Raw genomic sequence first — 21,339 nt, forward strand, 5'->3', positions numbered from 1 at the left:
ATATCAGACATCAAACATACCTCCAATGGGACCTCTAATCTGCTTCCTGGAGTGGGTGTAGTGGGGACCTGCAGATAGCCATTATTTTCAGGTGGAAGAGGTGTCGCCCCTCTTGATATTGGTGTGGGAGGAGGTTTAATTATCCTGGGTCCTGGCGTTCCTGCGGCCCCACGTCTGATCTGTGGCAGATCTAGTTTGGTTCCCATTAAACTTGTTCCACTGACGCCTGTTTCTCGGGGGTTCCAAAGCTCATCTTGAAAGCTGTCCAAGTCAGGCTGATCGAACTCTACTAAAGGGTAATCCTCCTTCAACTCTTGTATTGGGACATCCTCTTTTTTCTCCTCCTGTGGAGGTTTCTTATTCAATTGTTGCTAAAAATCAATATCATAATAAATTAAAAATATTATCATCATGTTTTGGGTATGCTGTCAGATGCTAATATATACTGTACATCTTAGAAGAGTGTGAATGGTATTCAAAAAGATTTGTGTTAAGAAATTAGTATCTACTCTTACTATAAATCATTATCTGTCACAACTACAATTACTTTACATATGCATATTATTGTTTTGGAAAATGCTGAGTAAGTATTCGGTAGGAAATATAAAGACAGAATTCTTAGGTAGGGGTTGGGTTATTTCTTAGAGTTTGGATAGAAAAAAGAAATTTATGAAGCATTGTAATAGTATTAAAATTTGCTTCCAGGATTTAGATAATATTCATTTTTTAAGAGTTTCAGCTGAAAATAAAAGAACAATTTATAAATGAAAAAGTTAAATGATTGAGTAAGCAGGTTTAATTTTCTATACTTCTATGAATGTCTATATTCTCCATTTACCAACTGACACCTTTTATTTTCTAAACCTGTATGTAAAAACAAGCATAATTCTAATAAACACACGCAAAAATAGAGCAGGATTTTAATAATTCAAACAGGTTTACCTGAAATATATTTACAGATTAAGTGTTCTTGTGACTCATTTAAATAATGTACCATAGACATTCCTTCCAGATTACTTTTTATAATATTTTTTTTCAATCAAACTTAACTTTATCTAAGAAGCGTTACTCTCTCAGACACATACCGAGAGTTGTGGAGCCACCCCGTATGGGTGTTCCTTCTTCAACTCTTCTAAGCGCCTTTGTTCCGCTATGAGTTCTGCACGCGTTGGTTTATTCCCGCGTTTTGGGAATTTTCTATCCTTTAACATTTGTTTTTTAACTCTTTCTAATCGTCTCTCTTCCTCTGCCTGTTTGCGAGCAAGTTCTTCCTATTAAATCAAATTAATATTGTGTTTAGTTTTATCCCATCACAACTTTTCATTACCAACAAATGATAGCATCAACTGACGGAATAAAAACAACTTTTGTCTTAAATCATCTCATTTTCCTTATGGCTGATTAAATATTAATAAACTAATCAAATTCATTCAGCAATTAATTATAGCACAGAACATAATGAATTCTCTACAAAGTATGTAAAACAAGAATCTGTAGCTATCATATCTGACATACAGGAGTTAGGAGTTGTTCCTCGGGCTTGGCATGTGTGTGGTCAGATCTGGCCGGTGAGGGGTCAGTCTTTCTTGGCGGTTTGGCTTTCTTCACTACAGGTTTGGCACTCTTCATTAGACCCTTGACATCCAGTTTGATGTTATCAAGTCTGTACTTGTTTCTCCGATCTGGGATCACTTCTTCTTCCTCGGAGGAATCTGTTTTTGTTTCTACCTGCTGTTGCTGAGCAACCAATTCTGTCCCCTCAACTGTAAAGGACCAAGGCCAATAACGTTTTACAATCTATAACGTATAGAACTGCCGAGACAATTTTAGATTTGATGATGAAGAGGTATTTTGTATATTCTAATAAGTATGAAATGACAATTTACACACAATAACAATACTAAATGAATTAAAATTTACAAAGCTTGTTTTACTTCATAATATATACATGAATTAATGTTTGTAAAGTTGTTCATATATTTTTTCATAAATATCTAGGTATTCTAATTAGCAATTGGTGCAAAACCTCAAAAACAAATGGCATATATAGATTTTAGTGCTAAGAATGCATTTTATACATGAACACTGGACAAAGACAAGCGCATGTAATATCATTTTTGTACATTATCAGACACCATTATCAGACAGCAAAAAATATATAAAGTGCAAGGAAAATAACTAATCCTAATACCCAGACATCAATACAGTGTAATTTACGGGAGAACAATTAGTAGCTTTATACAGCACCGATATTTTTAACACTCACACATTTTATAATAAATATACTATAGGCTTAATTTTCTAACATTGCTAGAATAATAATTTAGTTGCTTTTAAAGACAACTATATACATTCAGTCTCATTATTGTATTATAAATATTTCTATGGGAAAAAAATGATAAACTTTGTTTTGAGATCATGAAAATGATATGGGTGAAATGAAAATTGATATTTTACTTATGTCCAATTCAGCATATCCAAACACTAGAATTCTAATTATTTAATATGCCTGTACTTTTCTTACAAGAGTACAACTGATTAATTATGAAATCCATGAAGAGGAAAAATTAAAACTTATTTTTAAAGGTTTGTAAATTTAGCTATAAGCATACAAATAATGTAAATACACGTATTGTAAACTACATAATGAAAATATTATTTCCCTGAATATAGTATTATTCTGTTTAGCATGATAGCATACTTATCTCTTAATGTGATATTTTGATATACTAGTAATTTACATGCATTTTAATCCCTTTCTTCATTCAAATATATTTCCAAATCCAAATAAATTAAAAAAAAACTATTGTGTCCTTAATTCCTCCAAAAACGTGAGTGTTTAAAAAAAACAGGAGCTGTATATAAATAGTCCACTTCTTCACAGAGCCCATTACCAATGATGAAAAAAAGTATTTTATATGATTACTAGTCAAACCAATAACACTGTAATTTATATTATGTACAGTCCTCAGAATACTGAAATATATATCCATTACCATATTTTGAAAAAAAAAAAAAGAAATGTAAAATTTAAAGACAAACTTTTTTTTCTTACAGAATTTTGAGATCAGTTAGTAATCAAGGAGGAGGAGATTTTACAGGGGATATCAGAGATACACATAAAGGATAGTGGTTGAATTTCAGAGGTACAGAAGACGGTGTTTTTAAGACTCAAAGGTACATATGTAAGGAAGGTATTTTTGTGGTATTTTACATGTCTTTTCCTCTGGCTTTTGCTGCTTCATTACTTTAAATTTCCTGGGGGTGTCTTTTTTGGATTTGGAGTTCTTGATTGGGTGAGATTTTTTATCGGGAGGTGTTTCTGATATTGCCTGGTCTTCGTTTGTTACATTAAGTGTAACTCCATCAACAGCATCGGCAGAATCCGGGGATTTTGTAATACACGTTTCACCAATATCAGCAGGTTTCAGTCCTGAAGTAGTGATCTTGAATGTTATCAAATTTATAAAAATAATGTCAGTTCCTGGACTGCTTTAGTCATACATTAAAGTCCTCTTTTAAGATATCAAGTTTTTTTAATATATATTACGATATATTCTTAAATGTGTCATTGCTACATGAAACTTATACGTGTACACTAATATTTGTTTTATATAACATACAGACCCCCCCCCCCCCCCCCCCAAAAAAAAAAAAACACAGAATTTAATTGATGCACAAAAAACATGATATATATAGTTTAACATATCTTGCAAAACTATAAACTCCATTAATGATTCTATAAGAACAATAACTATGACAAATTTTATGAATTATACATATCTATAAGAACACTAACCTGGCACTACAATAGATACTCTTGTTTTTATATGAACATATGCATTAAGAATAACATTAACAATGTACATAACTTTTAAAAAAAAACAGCCTAACATTGATCTACAGAGTAAAACTGAACAAAATTTAGAAGGTCTGTACAAATTTACTCAAAACATTAAAAATTCATTGATAGGGGTATTTCCACTTAGAAGAAAATGTTCATTAAAAGAACTTCAATTATCATCGACTGAAAAATTCCTTTTCCTTTGTATTCTCATTTCAAAATTTTACTAAATTTGTTCAGACCTACCAAATTAATACATTTCCCTGGCTTGTGGTGTTTACTGTGCTTCATAAACAGTAATTAATTGCTTCAAGTATCCTTTACCAGTGTTTACTACAATCAACTCAATATCAAGGATATGAAATTAGAATGATACATTTTATCTGGGCAACAATATTCATTAAATAGAAAAAATATTTACATTAAGTTTAATTCAAAGTCAAGATAAAAAAAATCCCTTGGTAATGAGTTGATGTTCATCCCAGACTTTTCCCTTTACAACACTGTGCTATGATAGCAGGACATCCACATATGTCTAAACTTTACCTCCTAATGGGAAATTGAGGGTGGAATTGCTATGAAATCTAGGAATTTGGACATCTTCACTCCATTGAGACCATTCTGACACCAGTGTATCGGGGGTGGGGATTCTCTCAAACGTGGGAGTAGACACACTCTTGTGGTCCATGTGGCTAAAATTACCTCTGTGAGAGGAGGGGGTGGGGAATCTTTCAAATGTAGGTGTGGGCCTACCTTTCTGATCAACATGAACTGAACTACCCCTATGAGAGGAGAGAGAAGGAGAAGAAATGTTGGATTCTGGTGGAGCAGTTTCTTGGGGGTTTTGTTTTTGGATTTTCTGATCAGGGTAGGACAGAGACTCGAGGCCTTTGGCAGGCTTTTTGACTGGGATCGGGGGATATTTTGAAGTATATTCTATCTCATTAGGAGGAAAATGTCCAAAGGGATCCTCTAAAATTGTAATGAAAAAATAAAAAAAAAAGATTACTTTTAAAATATGAAATCAATGAATGCAATGTTTTAAGAGAAATATGGTACAAATCAATATTATGATTCAAAAAATGAAATGTGTAAAAATTAATATTAAATTTGCAAACAAATGCATAATTTATATACATGTACAATATTTGCATACAGCTGTTAATGCAATAAGCTTTCAAAAATTAAGTTCCTTAACTGTACAGGATATGAAATTATGTTACTTTACAAGGCTTTTATAATATTAGAAGCAATCAAAATTCTGCATTAAGGAATTCAGTCAAGCTGTTCATGCTAATAATCACATCAACCTCACCTTCTGGGACTTCTTTGAGAACAAAATTATCATCTAATGGCTTTTGTGGAGGAGCTTCAACTTCCTAAATAAATAATTAAATTTCATTTTAATGTGTATTTTTTCCCACAGGATCATAATATCGCAGAATCAAAATTTCTGTTTGATCCACAAGAAGAAAATTATGCAAATTTCTGAGATTCTTGTAGATCTTAAATGCACATGAAGTAGGCCCTGACAAATTTTCCCGGCAAACTTTTGAACATGCACATAGCGTAAAGAAATCCCACCCTGAAAATGTATGTGTATGTAATAGTTTAAAATTTTCTGTGGCCCTGTACTTTTTTTAAACATGGCAAAGAATCATTCTTTAGGGGAATTAAATACATTTTTAGAGTGCATAAAAATTCAGTGCATTGATGAGAATGAAAAGATACATGTAAGATATGCTCTTTAATTAGAAATGCTATAGAGAATCACAGGTGCTGATAGTCCAATTAATAAACAAATTTCTGGTCTATAGTACAATCTTAGATATTATCTAATGTTAGTCTTTCTGTATATTTGTGTTCAAAATTTCACACACAATGCCTGAAATAATTTTACCTCTATACATGTCTGAAAATACAAATATACACAATACAAAAATACAAACAAGAATTTTACAGACTCTTTGATTTGATTTTCATAAGAGTACATTTCCAAAATAATCACCAATAAAAATCCCAAACAAATAAGTTTGTGAGTTCAATATATTTCTATCCCATTCTGCTGCTTACTCAATGATGTTGGACGAATAAAAACCTTTTTTTTTTAATTTTAATATGAGCAAGAAGAAGGTTTTTGCTCTATTTATGCATATATGCAAAAGAAAAATTGTACAGATTTTTAAATTGATCATTTATGAAAGATAACCAATACATAAATTTATATTAAGTTGCCACTAAATGCTTTTTGGAAAGGAACATGTATAGTAAATTTCAGGGCTTTTCTAAATGAAATACAGCACCTGCACCAACAACTGGATGCATGAATTTCCTCGTAGGGGTGAGGGGATATCCAGTACCAGAAACCTATCTAACATTTTTACATTTTTTACATTCATTTGGCAGTAGGTATGTAGGATTGGGTGGGGGTGGGGTGAGCAAGTAAATTAAAAACTACATGTATATTCAGTAAACAGTATTCCTGTCCCCAGTATAGTCAATTTTTAAATTCCCTTAAAATATGCACAATTGTACATATTTGAATTAAACATCTGTATAAACAAAATATATTATGGATTAGAAACAAATAATTGACAATTTTGCCTCTGTGACATCACAAAATTGGATTTAACAGTTACACTGTAATTTAAAAAAAAAGAGACAAATGCAAAATTATATTCAATTTTGATGATAGCTTTTTTAAAAACAGCACAAACTTGCTCTGGTACAAGATTCACATATTTCATTGATATTACCATTCTACACATTGTATCAAAAGATCAAGTCTCAGCAGACCTGCGTTTCAAATTTTCCAATCAAAATATTAGTGCAAAAAACACATTTTTCTTTCCAAAATCAGTGAAATGGTAAATTTGCATCATTTTATTGACATCATTAGTACCTTATGACATCACAAATGATGAAATGATTTTATGCTTTGAAGTCTACAATTTTTTTCCTAATTAAGAATATAACTAAAGATTTGTCCATCAAAGTTTGATTTTGAGTGCAGATATTAGCCATTATAGAATAAAGTTCTTTACAACCATGTTTTCCCAAACAGAAGGTAGATTTCTTTCATTTTAGAAGATTTTTCTATGATTTTGTTGTTTTTTTCTGTGTTTCCAAAATCATTTAAAGGTTATACATGCATTTGTATACCATGTACATTAAACTAAAAAATTCTTAGGGAGGGGGATATCCAGAACTTCTGTTGGACCTTCCAAGCTATTTAAAATATTCATTGCTAAAAAAATGCAGCCAAGATTTAATGTTTGCATTATTATGTATCTTGTATTTACCAATGGAATAAATTCATTTTAATTTATACCTGTTTTTTTTTCATTTTTATTGCATTCATGTATAAAATATGTACCATTTAATACAGGTGCAAGACAGTACTGTAGACTCCTTATTTTTGGAGAGTACTTATTATTGCAAAATGGCTCTTTCACGTCAAATCGCGAGAACAATAATTCCCAAGTGGACGGTTGATCAAGACATTTTACATTGATTTCAGCTCCATAAAATTAAAAGGGAGTAATTTTATTTTGTGAGTGGTGCTTCTCGCATAATTACACGATAATTAATTCCTTGCATATATTTAGGAATCTACAGTACTTATATATAAAAAAAAAAATCCACAAGTCCTTTCAAATTGATAGAAAAGTCATACAAACCTCCACAACTTCTTCTACCTCTGGTGTGGCTGGATGTGAGGGAGGAGTAGGGATGGGAGAGGGACCAGGGGAGTTACCAAACATAGGGAAGTCAAACTTTGGCATGTCCTCTCCCCCTGATTCCTGGTCTGAGGCATGAGGTGTGTCCTCCCCATCTAACACACTGATAGCTTTCCTCCTTCTTCTTCTCCCACCTAAAACACGGGACAAGATAACATTACAACAACAAAAATTACAACAGAACAGTAGATACATTAATGAAAACATCCCTCTGAAAACAAAACTTGTATTCTGAAATATTCTTTGAATAAATAAAACTTTTAAAAAATGCTTTTTTAAGGAGAAATTGTGCCTTTATGGTTTATGAGTTTATCTTTTTTCTCCTATATTTCAATGCTTTGAGCATATTAAATGGTAGTTAAATGCAGAAAACAATCAAAATGAATGCAATAAACACAAAAAAGCTTATTTTTAACACTTCATTAAAGTTTGTCTCTAAATTTTGATTTTATACAAGATGCAATTGTCAATTAATTAAGTCATTAAAACATGCATGAGGTCATTACAAAGTGAACGTTAATTCACTGTACTGAGTCTCTAAAACTCAAACTGAAATATTAAAAACATAATTCTGTCATCTGACAGTAACAAACTATTTGCATATTGAAAGCAGATAATTATGGACAAAATTGGTATATTTAAAAGATAAAGTATGTACATAAAAGCTGCATCTCAGAATTTATTTAATTTTAACATCATTAAGACTTCTTTCAAAACTGCAGTGTTGACCATTACCATAAAGTTATTATTTCATGAGAATAAGATTTCAGTTTTAAAGTTCCATATAACACTAATATCAAACTCAATGTGTACTGAGGGTACATAGAGTAGCTTTTACCCAAGGATTACTCATTTTGAACAAGTCTTAATTACCAACCACCATTGCTATAAACTGTGGTATTGCTGAAACAGAGTCATAACGCAGAAAAAATTGTGCTAAGGAGACTCACAAATTAAATCAAATAGTACTTTGTATGTGCATATAATTGATAGCAAAAGAACCAAAAAGAGGAAAAAAACGATGAAGAGAAAATCTCATAGGGAAAGAGTGCAATGATATACTGAAAATGAGGGTATAAATAAAACAGAAGGGAGGGTGCGAAGTCTCTTACTCCTCATCTGCGCAATGAATGTCATTTTCCTTCGTAAATATCGTTCCTTAGATGTTCTGGCTTCTCTGAAATCTTCCTCAGCTAGAAGGGGTGCATACATACAGGAATTATCCATGCAAAGCATGCAATTGTTTAACATAATCATGATTATTTAGGCACACATGAATAAGACATGCAAATAAATATACTTGTATACAATGTATGTGTAATTATCCTCATTCTAATTCACCAAGTTTTAAACATGCATTAATCTATAAAACTTTTGTTATGAAGATTATTTACTAAATAAATATTCAAGCAAGAGTTAGTCTCCCTATGTAGCAAATTGTCTGTATTTTCATGATCTATTTCATCTGATCACATAATCTTAATTCTCTTTAATCCTTAGCTACGGAGGCTTTGGGTCCTTTTAAAAACTGCTAGATATAAAATTAAGATTGCTTATTAAGACAAAATAAAATTGAAACAAAAAATATCACTAATCAGACCACTATCATTGTTACTTACATGAAAGTTTTCTACAGATATCTTTGCTTGGTCAGAGGTTTTTTATTTATTTATATACTTATTTTTTTTAACAGTGTTTAGACAACTTCTTGTCTTAATTTTTTTTTAATCCATTTTACAAGTATGCATAAATGCTGCTGAGTCTTAGGTAAGTAGTATTTTACCATATAATAAACAACTCAGAGATTAATCAGTATTTGTAAATGAGGTTTTAGGAAGTCAGCCATGAGTTAAGAATATTTGGTATTAATTTTTGTTACATAATTTGAAGATGGATATCACAATTCTGTCTCTACTAGTGTTTACTACTTTACATACATATTACTAGTAGGTGGGGTTAATCTGCATTAATATGTAAGGGTTAATGTACGAGTAGCGCTCCATTCCTTAAAAGTAATGGAGCCGAGGCCCATGGCTTTTAAGGAATGGAGCGCTACGAGTATATTAACCCATGTAAAATCCACCTTTTTAAATGCTTGTAATTATTGTTTCTTAATATAAAATAAAGAATATTTACAAATTACACTGTAAATATACATTTAACATACTAGTAGTATTTATTTATATATAGAGAATGTAAGGCGAAAAAAGTGTACTGAAGTTATTTAAATCCGCTGTCATTCAACAGCTTCGATAGCGTAGTGAGATGAGTGCCTGACTGCGAAGGTGAAGGTACCAGGTTCAATTCTCAACAGTGCCACATTTATTTTCTTTATGTGAAAGTAAAATTGTTAAAATTTTCTAAGTTCTTTCCTCAGTAGAGGTACGGGAAGGAGAATATGAACATAACAAATTCTGTTTTCAATGTAATTTGCAACTCTCCATTCCTACTAAAATAATGGAGCGCTCAGACAAAAGAGTGACATTACGGGTGGATTTTACTGAAATTTCTTGTATACTGATACAAGAAATAGCTAACTTGAACAAGTACCTTCCATGCTCTCTGAAAATATGACATTTATGATAGAAGATCTCAATAAATATAATCAGTAATTCTACAGTAATTATTCATGCTTGTTCTATTTACCTCTTCTGTTGATTTCCTCCATTGTGAGATTCATTCGTTGTCTAAGTTCATACTTGTCTATTTCTGAGTCCAGTGTCAAGTCTATCATGGAGCGACTCCAGGGGCTATCAAGGGGGGACTGGTAAATTTCAGTTGGGGCCAAAGAAAGGGAAGACTCTGAACCACTTTCCTGTTACAATTAAGACATAACTGTATAAGGAAACCAAGAATTTGAGAACCCACATGCTTACCGTAATACAAAAACCCTTCACATTTGATAAAGTACTTTTTATCCTACATCTGATACAGTAACTTTCATTAATTGAAGAAAGGCAATAAATACTCTAAATTGTATTGGATTTTAGAGTCCAAATTGAAAAAATTTAATGCTCTTTGTCCTAGATGAGACAAAAATACTCTGCCCCCTCCCCTTTATAGCATGTTTACTCTGCCCTCTCCCCTATATAACATGTTTGCTGCAAGAGGGCAAGTTTGGCTAGACCCTCTGCTTGCTTGTATGCTACCTTCAGCTGTCATTCATAACTGCCAAGAACATCGTTACGTAACTTGTGCTTTTACCTCGTCACTTTCAGAAGATTCCTCATGATCCATTTTTCCTTCCAGAAAATCTTTGGAAAAATCAATAAAGTCAAAGGGCACCTGAAGTGTCAAAGAAGGAATGTATACACTCTTATGATCCTAATGTTTTTTTTTTTACTTTAAGTTTGAAATGACAATATTTAGAATAAATCAAGATTGATACCAAGTAATTTTCCAGTGTCACAGGTTCAGGAAGATAAACTCCACCTTCATAAATCACTGAGGGATCCTCAATAATGGCCGATTCTGTAGAATGTGATAAAAATAAAAAGTACAATAGTGAGTATTCTGATGTACATGTATATCATATTTTTGATAAATCATTTGTTATTAGTTCATGAAATATTTGAAAATGTCTCTCATCAGACCTTTATCTGTTTCTTCTTCCTCTTCAGTGATGGATAAATGTGGACAAACTGAAATACAGAATTCCAAAATCAAAAAAAAAAAAGGAAAATAGGACAATACTGGTAACACAATCAAACTTCCCTCATCAGCATTTCTAATGTACGAAAATAAATAATGATAGAAATACAATTTCAAAGCTACTAACACTATTATGGAAACATAGACTTGAAATAAAGTGACAAAAATTAGCTGTCTAAAATAGGATAAAATTGCATAAAAATGGCACCTTTTGTATGGTCTATACTGAAGATATGGTTTTTGTATCCAATAATTAGATCCCCTTTGTTGTTAAGGAAACAGGCAGCTGACAAGGATCTCTCCAGGAGGGAAGAACTACTTCCTTCCTCCTCCTCATCTTCCACCTTCTCCTTCCTTCCTTGTTCATCCACCTTGATTTTCTTCCTTCCTGGTTCCTCCTGTATGATATTCTCATCAATTTCTAGTTTGTCCATGAAGATTTCTGTCAGCAGGTGCTTGTTCTCATCCCAGATTCTGATAACTCCATTCAAACTATAACATTTTAATATTTAGTTAAGTTATTTCTACATGTAAAAAATGTTGAAATAGTCAAAACTGAGCTGGACAATTCTAACCTAAATGTGTGACAGATCTACTATGAAAAATTAAAAATATATGTAAACATTTTGCTTGAAATAATTTCTTTTCTATCATTAAACATGACATATGTAATAATCTGAAAGGGTGTACATTTTGACAGTTTCTTGGTTCTGTTTCAAGATTTAGTCTTCTCAGACATCAGTAAAATGTTTGGATAAGAGTAAGTACCTGGCAGAACAGAAAATTCTCATGGAAGCTGATGAGTCAATAGCCACCACTTCTGCGTGGTGTTCCGGTCTCTTCTTCTTGACAACGCTGTCTTTGTTTGGTTCAACTGTGAATCAAAACAAAGGGAGTATCAAACACTTTAATATAAATGTACCTCTAAAGTTGTATAATAGACATATCTGAACCTTAGTACAGTTCAACAATAATATTTATAGACAGAAGTCTTAAAATTTCAAAATACAGGGCTTTTTAGCAAGGCTTTAGATATGCATATGTTATTGTGTATTCTTCAGATTTAAATAATCCATGACTTGTATGTAAATAGAATACAAACTTTTAGCTCTGAACAATCCCCAGTCCTCGGCTGGTTCCAGTGTGTAGAAGTTCACACAGCCATTCTGGTGCCCCGTCATAAACCCCTCACCCTGAAAATCAAAACATACAACCATTCCACTGTACAATGGAAAACACTCATCCATATTCTATTCTACATACATTTTTTGGTTCTGTTCACCCTCATTCTCAATGGAAATAATTAAAATCTGGGTAAATGTATCAGAGGAAGAATTACAATAAGGTAGAAAATGGATTGGATGGATACTGTGAAATTGTCTGTCTGCATTTTACTTAAAGTAACACGGCCAACAACTTTCCACCTAGTGAGAAATAAATTACATTTTGTGAAGAGTATAATTTTGAAATGTATGGGTGATTTTCTTTACATCTATTTTCTGTTTTTTTTTCTTTCTTTATGTATGTGTGTTGGTTGGTTGGTTGGGGGGGGGGGGGGGGGGGGGCATTTCAATACTGTTATCTGTACAGTTACAAGTGTAAAAGGTCATGTAAAAGCAAAGCATTTTTGGACATACCAATCTGGCATAACAAATAATATCCAGTGAGCAGTACAGCTCATGTTTCAGCTCAAGCTTGGGCAAGCTCCAGATCTGTATCATGGCAAGTTCCTTAAGGTGACATAGAGTGACTAGTGCATTGTGGGATATGTCATGTCTCATTTCCTGTATCTGTAATATCAGATAGATCCCAGCTTGCAGTCATCCGAACTGAAGCAACATTTCACATTTTAAAAACTGTTTGACTAAAGATTGTATGAATTAATTGTCACTTACAGCATCCTTTGAAGCTTTGAATTCCATGTATTTCTTCCCTTTGGTGACTGGATCCATGAACAAAATTCTCCCATCCTAAAGATATATATACAGGATTTATACAATCATGCAATTTTTTATTCTGAAAGAATCCCTTCTGAAGTTCTCTGGGAGCTAAAACCCTCAAATGTGCATCACTTGCTAATTTATCATTAATGCATATGAAATTATATTTTACTGATATGTAATAGTGAACAAGCCACTTTTTAAAAATCTTTAGTCATAGAAAAAATTTATAACAGAATACATTTTAAAAAGATTGCACCTGCCTTAAATCTCAGCAAATGATTAGAAATATTCCTTAAAGACTTGTATTTAATAAATAGAACAGAAAAGTAGAGACACCTCCAATCCCATCAGTAGATAAGTTTCCTCCAGATCCATGTTTTGTATGGGGCAACAGAACCCCTCCTCTGTCCACATGGTGGCTGTGGAAGTCAGAATACACAGGGAGTGACAGGTGGACAGGGTCTCGTTACCCAGGCCGTTCTCTGTGGCACGGTGGGAGGGGCCACCTTGTAAGGAGGAGGACCTGTAAAGTTAATGTTTTTGAGTGTCTTTAATAAGATAAATGCCAATTTTTTGTAAATTTTGGTCTCTATTCTACAAATATAATTTGATAAAAGTAAAGATTAAACTGCTTGTTTAATTTATACATTTTATGTCCACATGCCCCTTTCTTTATGGTATATGTCCCTGTCATTATTGCACCTATTGAAATATTTAATTTAAGGGACCAACTACATTCTCCTTGAACCATGGCTGTGACTTATACCAGCCTCCCAAAGGATTATCTAAATCCTTCTTGCCTTAGCTGGGTAGGTGACTTACCAGCCTCCCAAAGGATTATCTGAATCCTTCTTGCCTTAACTATACATGTGACTTACCAGTCTCCTGAAGAATTATCTGAATCCTTCTTGCCTTAGCTGTGTAGATGACTTACCAACCTCCTAGAGGATTATCTGAATCCTTCTTGCCTTAGCTGTGTAGGTGACTTACCAGCCTCCTAATGGATTATCTGAATCCTTCTTGCCTTTATTGGAGAGATAAGGCATCTGCAAATCATGGACATTCCATGTCATCACTCGGCAACTGGGGTCTGTTCTGAAAGAAATACCTTCACCTTGTAATTCTTATGAATATACTCTTTCCCCTCCATGTAACAAGATATTTTAAGTCCATTTACAAAAAATCTATTTACATGTACTGGGTATTCAAATAAAAATGATTAATCAAATCTGCAAAAAAAAATAAGATAATTAAACTACAAGTTTCTCGGGACATGGTACACATCTATTCTTAAATGCAACAGCATACTTACATTCCATAACTTGTCAAGAGATAGCTTAGATGCATTTTCAATTTGACCCCTGAAATTCTCACAACCTGATGCCTTTACTGAACTTCAAGAACTTTCCAAATTTTGAAAGAAGTTCAAATGAGAAACCCATTACAGTAAAACAGGGTTATAGCGAACACACTTATTATGAATTGATGCTTATAGAGAGTGATTTTCTTTCCCTATGGCTTGAAACTGTGTTGTACACTTTATGGAAATAACAAATTACGTTTATAACAAAGAAAAATCATCTGTCCCTGGCCCTTCATTATAAGCATGTTTTACTGTCCAAATGTATTCTTACTTGGTGGTATAAACCCAGATCTCCATGGTAGTAATGAGTACAAACACCATATTGTACTCCCTACTATAGCAGACACTCATCACCCTCTGGAGGGGAGAAATATCAGGGGGAGGTAACACAGTCGTCATGTTCTTCTGACTCTTACGGGAAAACAGGCGCATGCTGAAATTCAAACATTAGAATCTTTTTCAATCCTTTTATTCCAGAGAGATGCTAACACAAATTGCCTGCTTAATTTTTGTAACTGTGAGGTCTTAAAGAGTGTTGTCAGGAAATGGATTGAATTCAATCAAAGACCTGTACCTGCTGTCCTGTCCCTCTGCAACAACACGGGTAGTTTTGTTTTCACAAGTGGCAAGAGAAAGGCGGCAAATTCGGCTTCTAGCTACAGCGAAGAAATCATAGAACTGATTGAGATTCCAGAGGGTGATGTTCCTGACTGTGGCACAGTACATTAGACAGTCGTCTGTCATTCCCATCCACAGCAGGCCATCAGTGGAGATCACAACACTGGAAAATGATAACAATTAATGTATCAAAAACAAGAGAATATATTCAAATTAATCTAGAATAAAAGTATTTTTATAAACAAATAATGTATAATAAATGTATCCTTTTTCTACAAAGGAAATACGGGCAACATTTCATTTCTGCACTAAACTGTCAACAAAATTATCTAACAAATACTAAGAGACTAAAATGAGAGTTAAATGATACATCTTCTTACCTGTATAATATTTCCATTGTGTTGAGTGACCACATTCTGACTGACCCGTCCAGTGAAGCGGTCACTATGATTGACGGCTTGACCGGGTGTACCACTAAACTGGTGACAGCCCTCGAGTGACCACGGAAAGTGTGAACCAGTCCACCTCTCAGGCTCCACATCTTCACTAAAATTACAGCAATCAGATTCCATGAAATTAATCTAATTATCCTGTTTTAATTAACAATCCTGACCCTTATGATGGGATACTGTGTAAACTTACCCTCTGTATCAATAGAACACGTCAGAAGTGTTTTGGAGAACTGTGAGTAGATACAACCAGTGATGGACATACTGTGAGCTCTGTAAATACACACCCATACGTCAGATATTGATTTTAAAGGTTTCTAAATATTTCATCAATATGAACATTATTATTGATGAATCTGCATATCAAATTTTGACAAATGATTCCAAAATTTAAATTATTTTAAGTGTTAAAATTATTCTTTGCTCATTCATCACAAATTTTATCATAAATATTCAAGATAAAATATTTTGATTCCTAATTTAATAACTCAAGTGTTAAAAAAGTCAATGTTATCTCATGATTCCATGTAATGACAATTTTCCACTATATTTTGTAAACTTACCAGGGCTCGACATTAATGCTTGTCCGCTTGCCCGGTACCAGTGAAAAAAAATTACGGACAAGTGAATATTGCTGGGCACTTGTCCGATTGGACAAGTGCATTTTAATGTAAAGGAGTCTCTAAATAATAATAAGAACGACTGTGAAAGATAATCGGTAGTTTCAAGACGGAAGCTGTACATAAAAACCGGACTTCGATCCCGATAGGGATCGCTACTAATTGAGTTCACATTGATTCGGGATCGAAGTTCACTAATTGCATACTACTGAAAGGAACTTAATGAAGTTTGGTTCACTTGTGGACATTTATGTTGTCAGGACAGAAACCCTAGATAAAATTTCGTTTTATGTGTTTGTTGTAAATATCAATGACATCACGAATCAATCAAGGACATGACTTGTGTAATGGACTTTATTTTAGTTTTCAAGTTGACAGTATTAGATCTTTATTGAAAAAATTTCGGACAAGTGAAGTTGAAGTTCGGACAAGTAAATGTCTTGGTCACTTGTCCGAATGGACAAGTAAGAAAAAAAGTTAATGTCGAGCCCTGCTTACTTGAGGAATTTAAAGAGAAGCTGCCCTTTGAGATCATAAGCATACAGGTCTGTGTCTGAGCAGCAGTAGAGGTGTTGTAGAGTAAAATCTAGATCCACCCGCTTCACCCAGCTCCCCCCTACATCCTTCAGGTCCCTCCTGAAATCAGGAAGTAAAAATAAAAACTGCATTAACATATTGTTTTGATAGAAATGTGTGAAGAATAAATATTTATATAAAAGTATTACTGAAGATAAATACAGACTTTATGACTGTTTGGATCTAAAATCATTATAGAATACTTTAAAATTAATGAATAAATTTGTTTCACTAGGATATTATTCTGAAAATACTGATAAAAAAAATGAAAAAAGTGAATACATACACTCTTCTGAGTCTGTAGTTGGCGAGAGGTTTGATTTCTGTTAATTGTTTGGTAGCGTCCTGTTCAAACTTCCATATCTGTATAATTAACAGTATAAAGAAGTAGCATAGAAAACTAGACACATTTTGAGAGAAAGAAACATTTAACATAGAAAATGTAGCTATATGTGGATATTATTTCGGTGTTGATGTTTCAAAATTTTAAAATTAAAATAAAGGCCTGGGTCTAAAAGAATTTAAAGAACCAGATACAAGGCCTACCGTTGTTCCTCCAACCCCTCCAGTAATTAGCTCATCCCCGACAGGATTGAACAACATGAACAGGACAGATCGTAGATTAGCACTAACTGAACAGGTCTCAATGAAGTCACGATTCAAAACCTACGGATACACAGTTATAGATGAAGATGTAGTTATAGAGCATGAAGTGAGATTCAAAAATTCAAATACAGGTATACTAATAAAATTTATCTGATATAATTGGTTCCACGCTGACGATAAATATATCCTATAAATAAATTGACTCTTGGTTCCAAATTTTGCGACTCTTTATATCTTGAAGTAAGACCATGGCCCTGATTTTTTTTTTCCTTATGAAGTCCAGCAAATATCAGTTTGTCTCTTTAATGTCTGCTGCTATCATTTTCATATGAAATTTATTGTTCAACTGTGAATACATTTAAATCATATCTTTCAGATTAATGGGCCAAATCACTCACTCAAATCACTTGGCTTTTCAGTCCCCTAATTTCATACACACTATGCCCAGATATATAACTTTGAGATTATTTGCCTCATTTGTTAACACAAACCTTTAGTGAGAAATCTTTCCCAAGAGCAAAGTAGCAGTTAAATTTTTTGGCATACACCAGATAGGAAATCAGTCTGTATTCATACTTGGGATACATCAATGCCCTTTGAACTGTCAATTAACAAAAAAATATTTCATCAGGCAATAGCACTGATTTATATGCAAATGCATATATAGGTGTTCAGTTCATATACTTCAAGCACCTTCTTGATATTAATTCATTATAAGTTTATAAAACATTGTCAGTTATGCATCAAAAATTTAATTTAACTGTTCATTAACAACATTATAGTACATGTATTATTAAATGGAAGATAATAAAAGGAGACTACACTCTAGCTGATGAATAACTTACTGCGACTTTCTCCGTTCAGTCCAGGGTCTCTTTTCCATGTGGTGATTCCTTTCCCGTCCAAAATCACAAACTGCCTCATCCTACCATTGTACACAACTAAAATAAAATTATAACAACATTAAACTAATGTACAGTGTATTGTCAATTTTAGACTGCATATTTTAACTCTTAGATGTTGTGCTGTCATCACATTGGAAATTTAAAATATTGCAGACAATTGCACTTGTAAAATAAAGTAAAATAAATAATTGCTATGATGTTTAGAACTACATTTTTCATACTGATTCAAAATAGTTGTATTCCTCAAATATTCACAATTATCATGATTACTTTTTTCTGTAAAAATGACAGTGATTTGGCTACAAAATTAGTTTGCCTGATACTGATATTTATACTTACTCCCCATAATGTCAGCATTTTTGCGGCCATGTGTGTAGGTAGCTTTTGGCAAGACTCCATAAGGAACTGAAGTGAAATGCTCTGAATAATGAATATTAAGTTCTTCTTGTTCTGTGTCATCTTCAGTCCTTGAGGAAGATTCTGACGTCTCTGATTCCTCCCTCCTCAGATTTTTTGCAATTTCCCCTTTAATTTTGTCCAACATGGGGTCATCAAGACCCTCCACATAATCCTCCTCGGATTCGCTCGGAGCAACGTAATGGGCATCCTCTGGCTCAAAACCAAAGTCCTCCCCAAGTTCATCTGGTCCGAGTAGTTCTGTGAGGTACGTTGCATTAGGGTTAAGGATGTCATCTATTCCTTGATTGTATGTTTGACTCCTTTCTTCTCCAATTTGATCAAGCCTTATATTTCTCAAAATCACTTCATCCTCAAAGTGAACTCTGTCCGTTATTCCAGGCATTTTGTTTCTGGGGGAACCATAATCAAATAATGAATCTCAAAAAATTATACTTATATTGAAAACATAAGTTAATGAAAAGGATAAGAGAAATACTGCATAAATACTTCATCGTTGTATGAATAGATTGTACCAAAAGTAAAGTACTGGTATTTCTACAAAATAAAAATAATTTATGACCATGTCCTGGATACTTATTTCTATAAAAAGTTAAATGAGTAAGTCTCACTTACACTTATTTCTTAAACATTTTTTCGGGTATCATATTTAGGAACTGAATAACAACTAATGCTGTTTATTTTCGAGATTATGGAGAAAATTCGAGTTTATTTGTAATATAAAATCTGTGCATTCTTGTTTGTATTAGTACAGTATCTGACATTCTTCAAATTACCTTTAACATTAACCCATTGCAATAATTCACATGGTGAAACTAATTTTTAAAGCAGAAGTATCTAGAAGAAAAGGTTTAGAAAGAGCAAGTGTCCGCGCCAGTCGTCCGCGTCCATGTTGTTTACAGATAGCAACGTCTGGAAAGCGCCACCTGTGGAAGGGACCTTAAGATCATGTCGATCCGAAGATATTCGATCATACGACACAACTAATCAGCCTTCATTTATTAAGTAAAACAAACAATCAATCAATCAATCAGCCGGTCAATCAAATAATATTTTATTTTTGTACAAAAATGAAACAAATTAATTCGTACAAATTCATATTTTTTTTATTACTCTGTTATTTTTATCTTTCATTTCTGTACAGATTTAATTTAAACAATTTAAGATACTGGTGCTTACCTACTGCACCCTGTTTGAATGTGCTCCTTCATATCTACAAGAACTTATTGAAGTTTATAAGCCAGCTCGATCACTAAGATCGGAAACATCATGAGCCTTGTAGTGCCAAAGTTCGAACTAAGACTTTTGGAGAACGGACTTTTAGTTGGTCTGCCGCCAGTTTGTGGAATGAATTTCCAACACACATAAAATTGATTCAAAGTGTGGATTTCTTTAAAAAGAAAAAATTGCTAAAAAACACATTTTATAAAGACTGCTTTACCTGAGTTTTAAACCCCTATGATTTTTATTTTAAAAAAAGTCTTAAATGCTTTTTTTTTCTTTCTTTTTTTTTTTTTTTTTTTTTTTTTTTTTTTGAGAAATTTTCTAGTGATGTAAATATCTGATTTGACTATTTTTATTTAACTTTTCTTTTTCTTGTATGTTTCTCATACTTGCATCTTTCATTTTCTTATTTTTTAAGCTTTAATTACTACTTTGTACATTTATTTTACTATAATCTTATTGTTAAGCGCCTTAGAGTAATTTTTATTATTTAGGGCGCTCTACAAAGGTTTTATTTATATTATATATTATATTGATATATAATCAATAATTGGATCGGACACAATTTTTTCAGCCTCAGATGTTATCCTCTCCAATACAAAGAAAATGAACAATAAATACACGTGATGATCAAATAAATGTACATAAATAAATTTATAGTGTAATGCATGAAAAGGAAGGTGACTGTTAAGAGTGAAGAGAAAATGGAGGGGGAGAGGGTTGTAGAATACAGGAATGGTTAAGATGATGTAGATACAGGATTCAAAACCAGCAGAATATTTTCCTTCACCATATTGTATGAATTCTTTTTTGGGGAGGGGGACAAATAACAAGAATTTTAAAATTTATAATAGGAAAGTATTGAATTTATAATTAAATTAGTTTTACTTCATTCAACAACTCATCTTTGTAAGCTTTTACCTGCAACACCCCCCCCCCCCACCCCCGTCCCCCTAAGAACAGGTGATTTGTGGAAGCCCCAAATTTCACACCCATAATTTAAAACACTTAATATATATGTATCAAACAATTGACAATGCGTTTCTGCATTAAATTCAAACATTTGGATATTTCGATTTAGTCCAAAAAGTGCTTTTCGCCCCTGATCTGCCAGCTTTTTTGTGTAGAACTAAATTTGCCATTATAAAACAGTGTAAGTCCTAAATAATTGAAAGAATCGACACACTCAAGGATTTTCCCATTATATGTCCATGAAGAATTTACTGTTCCACTGTTTCGGAATACCATTATCTTTGTTTTTGATGCATTTACGGAAAGGTCCCATGTAGAAACATAACGATACAAGGAATCGAGCATTGTTTGCAACTCCTCGGGTGAATTTGCAAATATAACCGTATCATCTGCAAACATTAAAATGAATAA

General features: G+C 32.9%; 1 protein-coding gene across 3 annotated transcripts in view; it reads right to left on the reverse strand.

Annotated features, from left to right (window-relative positions):
* LOC133203675 (uncharacterized) overlaps nt 1-19,615 on the reverse strand; it is a 37,521-nt gene extending 17,906 nt beyond the window's left edge. For 2 of the 3 annotated variants that reach the window (XM_061339442.1, XM_061339440.1), the window contains exons 1-28: nt 19,509-19,615; nt 18,655-19,124; nt 18,256-18,351; nt 17,902-18,011; nt 17,351-17,470; nt 17,091-17,167; nt 16,727-16,864; nt 15,802-15,881; nt 15,540-15,705; nt 15,116-15,322; nt 14,813-14,974; nt 14,169-14,273; nt 13,515-13,701; nt 13,131-13,205; nt 12,873-13,025; nt 12,338-12,428; nt 12,004-12,109; nt 11,444-11,727; nt 11,178-11,225; nt 10,973-11,055; nt 10,789-10,869; nt 10,231-10,399; nt 8,697-8,777; nt 7,525-7,718; nt 5,160-5,223; nt 1,516-1,763; nt 1,086-1,271; nt 21-371 (exon numbers count right to left, since the gene is read on the reverse strand). In XM_061339442.1, the coding sequence (XP_061195426.1) occupies nt 21-371; nt 1,086-1,271; nt 1,516-1,763; nt 5,160-5,223; nt 7,525-7,718; nt 8,697-8,777; nt 10,231-10,399; nt 10,789-10,869; nt 10,973-11,055; nt 11,178-11,225; nt 11,444-11,727; nt 12,004-12,109; nt 12,338-12,428; nt 12,873-13,025; nt 13,131-13,205; nt 13,515-13,701; nt 14,169-14,273; nt 14,813-14,974; nt 15,116-15,322; nt 15,540-15,705; nt 15,802-15,881; nt 16,727-16,864; nt 17,091-17,167; nt 17,351-17,470; nt 17,902-18,011; nt 18,256-18,351; nt 18,655-19,117 (4,125 nt within the window). In that variant the 5' untranslated portion in view covers nt 19,118-19,124; nt 19,509-19,615. The remainder of the gene's footprint in view (nt 1-20; nt 372-1,085; nt 1,272-1,515; nt 1,764-5,159; nt 5,224-7,524; nt 7,719-8,696; nt 8,778-10,230; nt 10,400-10,788; nt 10,870-10,972; nt 11,056-11,177; nt 11,226-11,443; nt 11,728-12,003; nt 12,110-12,337; nt 12,429-12,872; nt 13,026-13,130; nt 13,206-13,514; nt 13,702-14,168; nt 14,274-14,812; nt 14,975-15,115; nt 15,323-15,539; nt 15,706-15,801; nt 15,882-16,726; nt 16,865-17,090; nt 17,168-17,350; nt 17,471-17,901; nt 18,012-18,255; nt 18,352-18,654; nt 19,125-19,508) is intronic. The other variant, XM_061339441.1, reaches the window with a different exon arrangement.
* Nucleotides 19,616-21,339: the final 1,724 nt, after the last annotated feature.

The sequence above is a fragment of the Saccostrea echinata genome, unplaced genomic scaffold, assembly GCF_033153115.1.
Source record: "Saccostrea echinata isolate AGI-Se365-2 ecotype Australia unplaced genomic scaffold, CSIRO_AGI_Sech_v1 ptg000051l, whole genome shotgun sequence".
Lineage (NCBI taxonomy): Eukaryota > Metazoa > Mollusca > Bivalvia > Ostreida > Ostreidae > Saccostrea > Saccostrea echinata.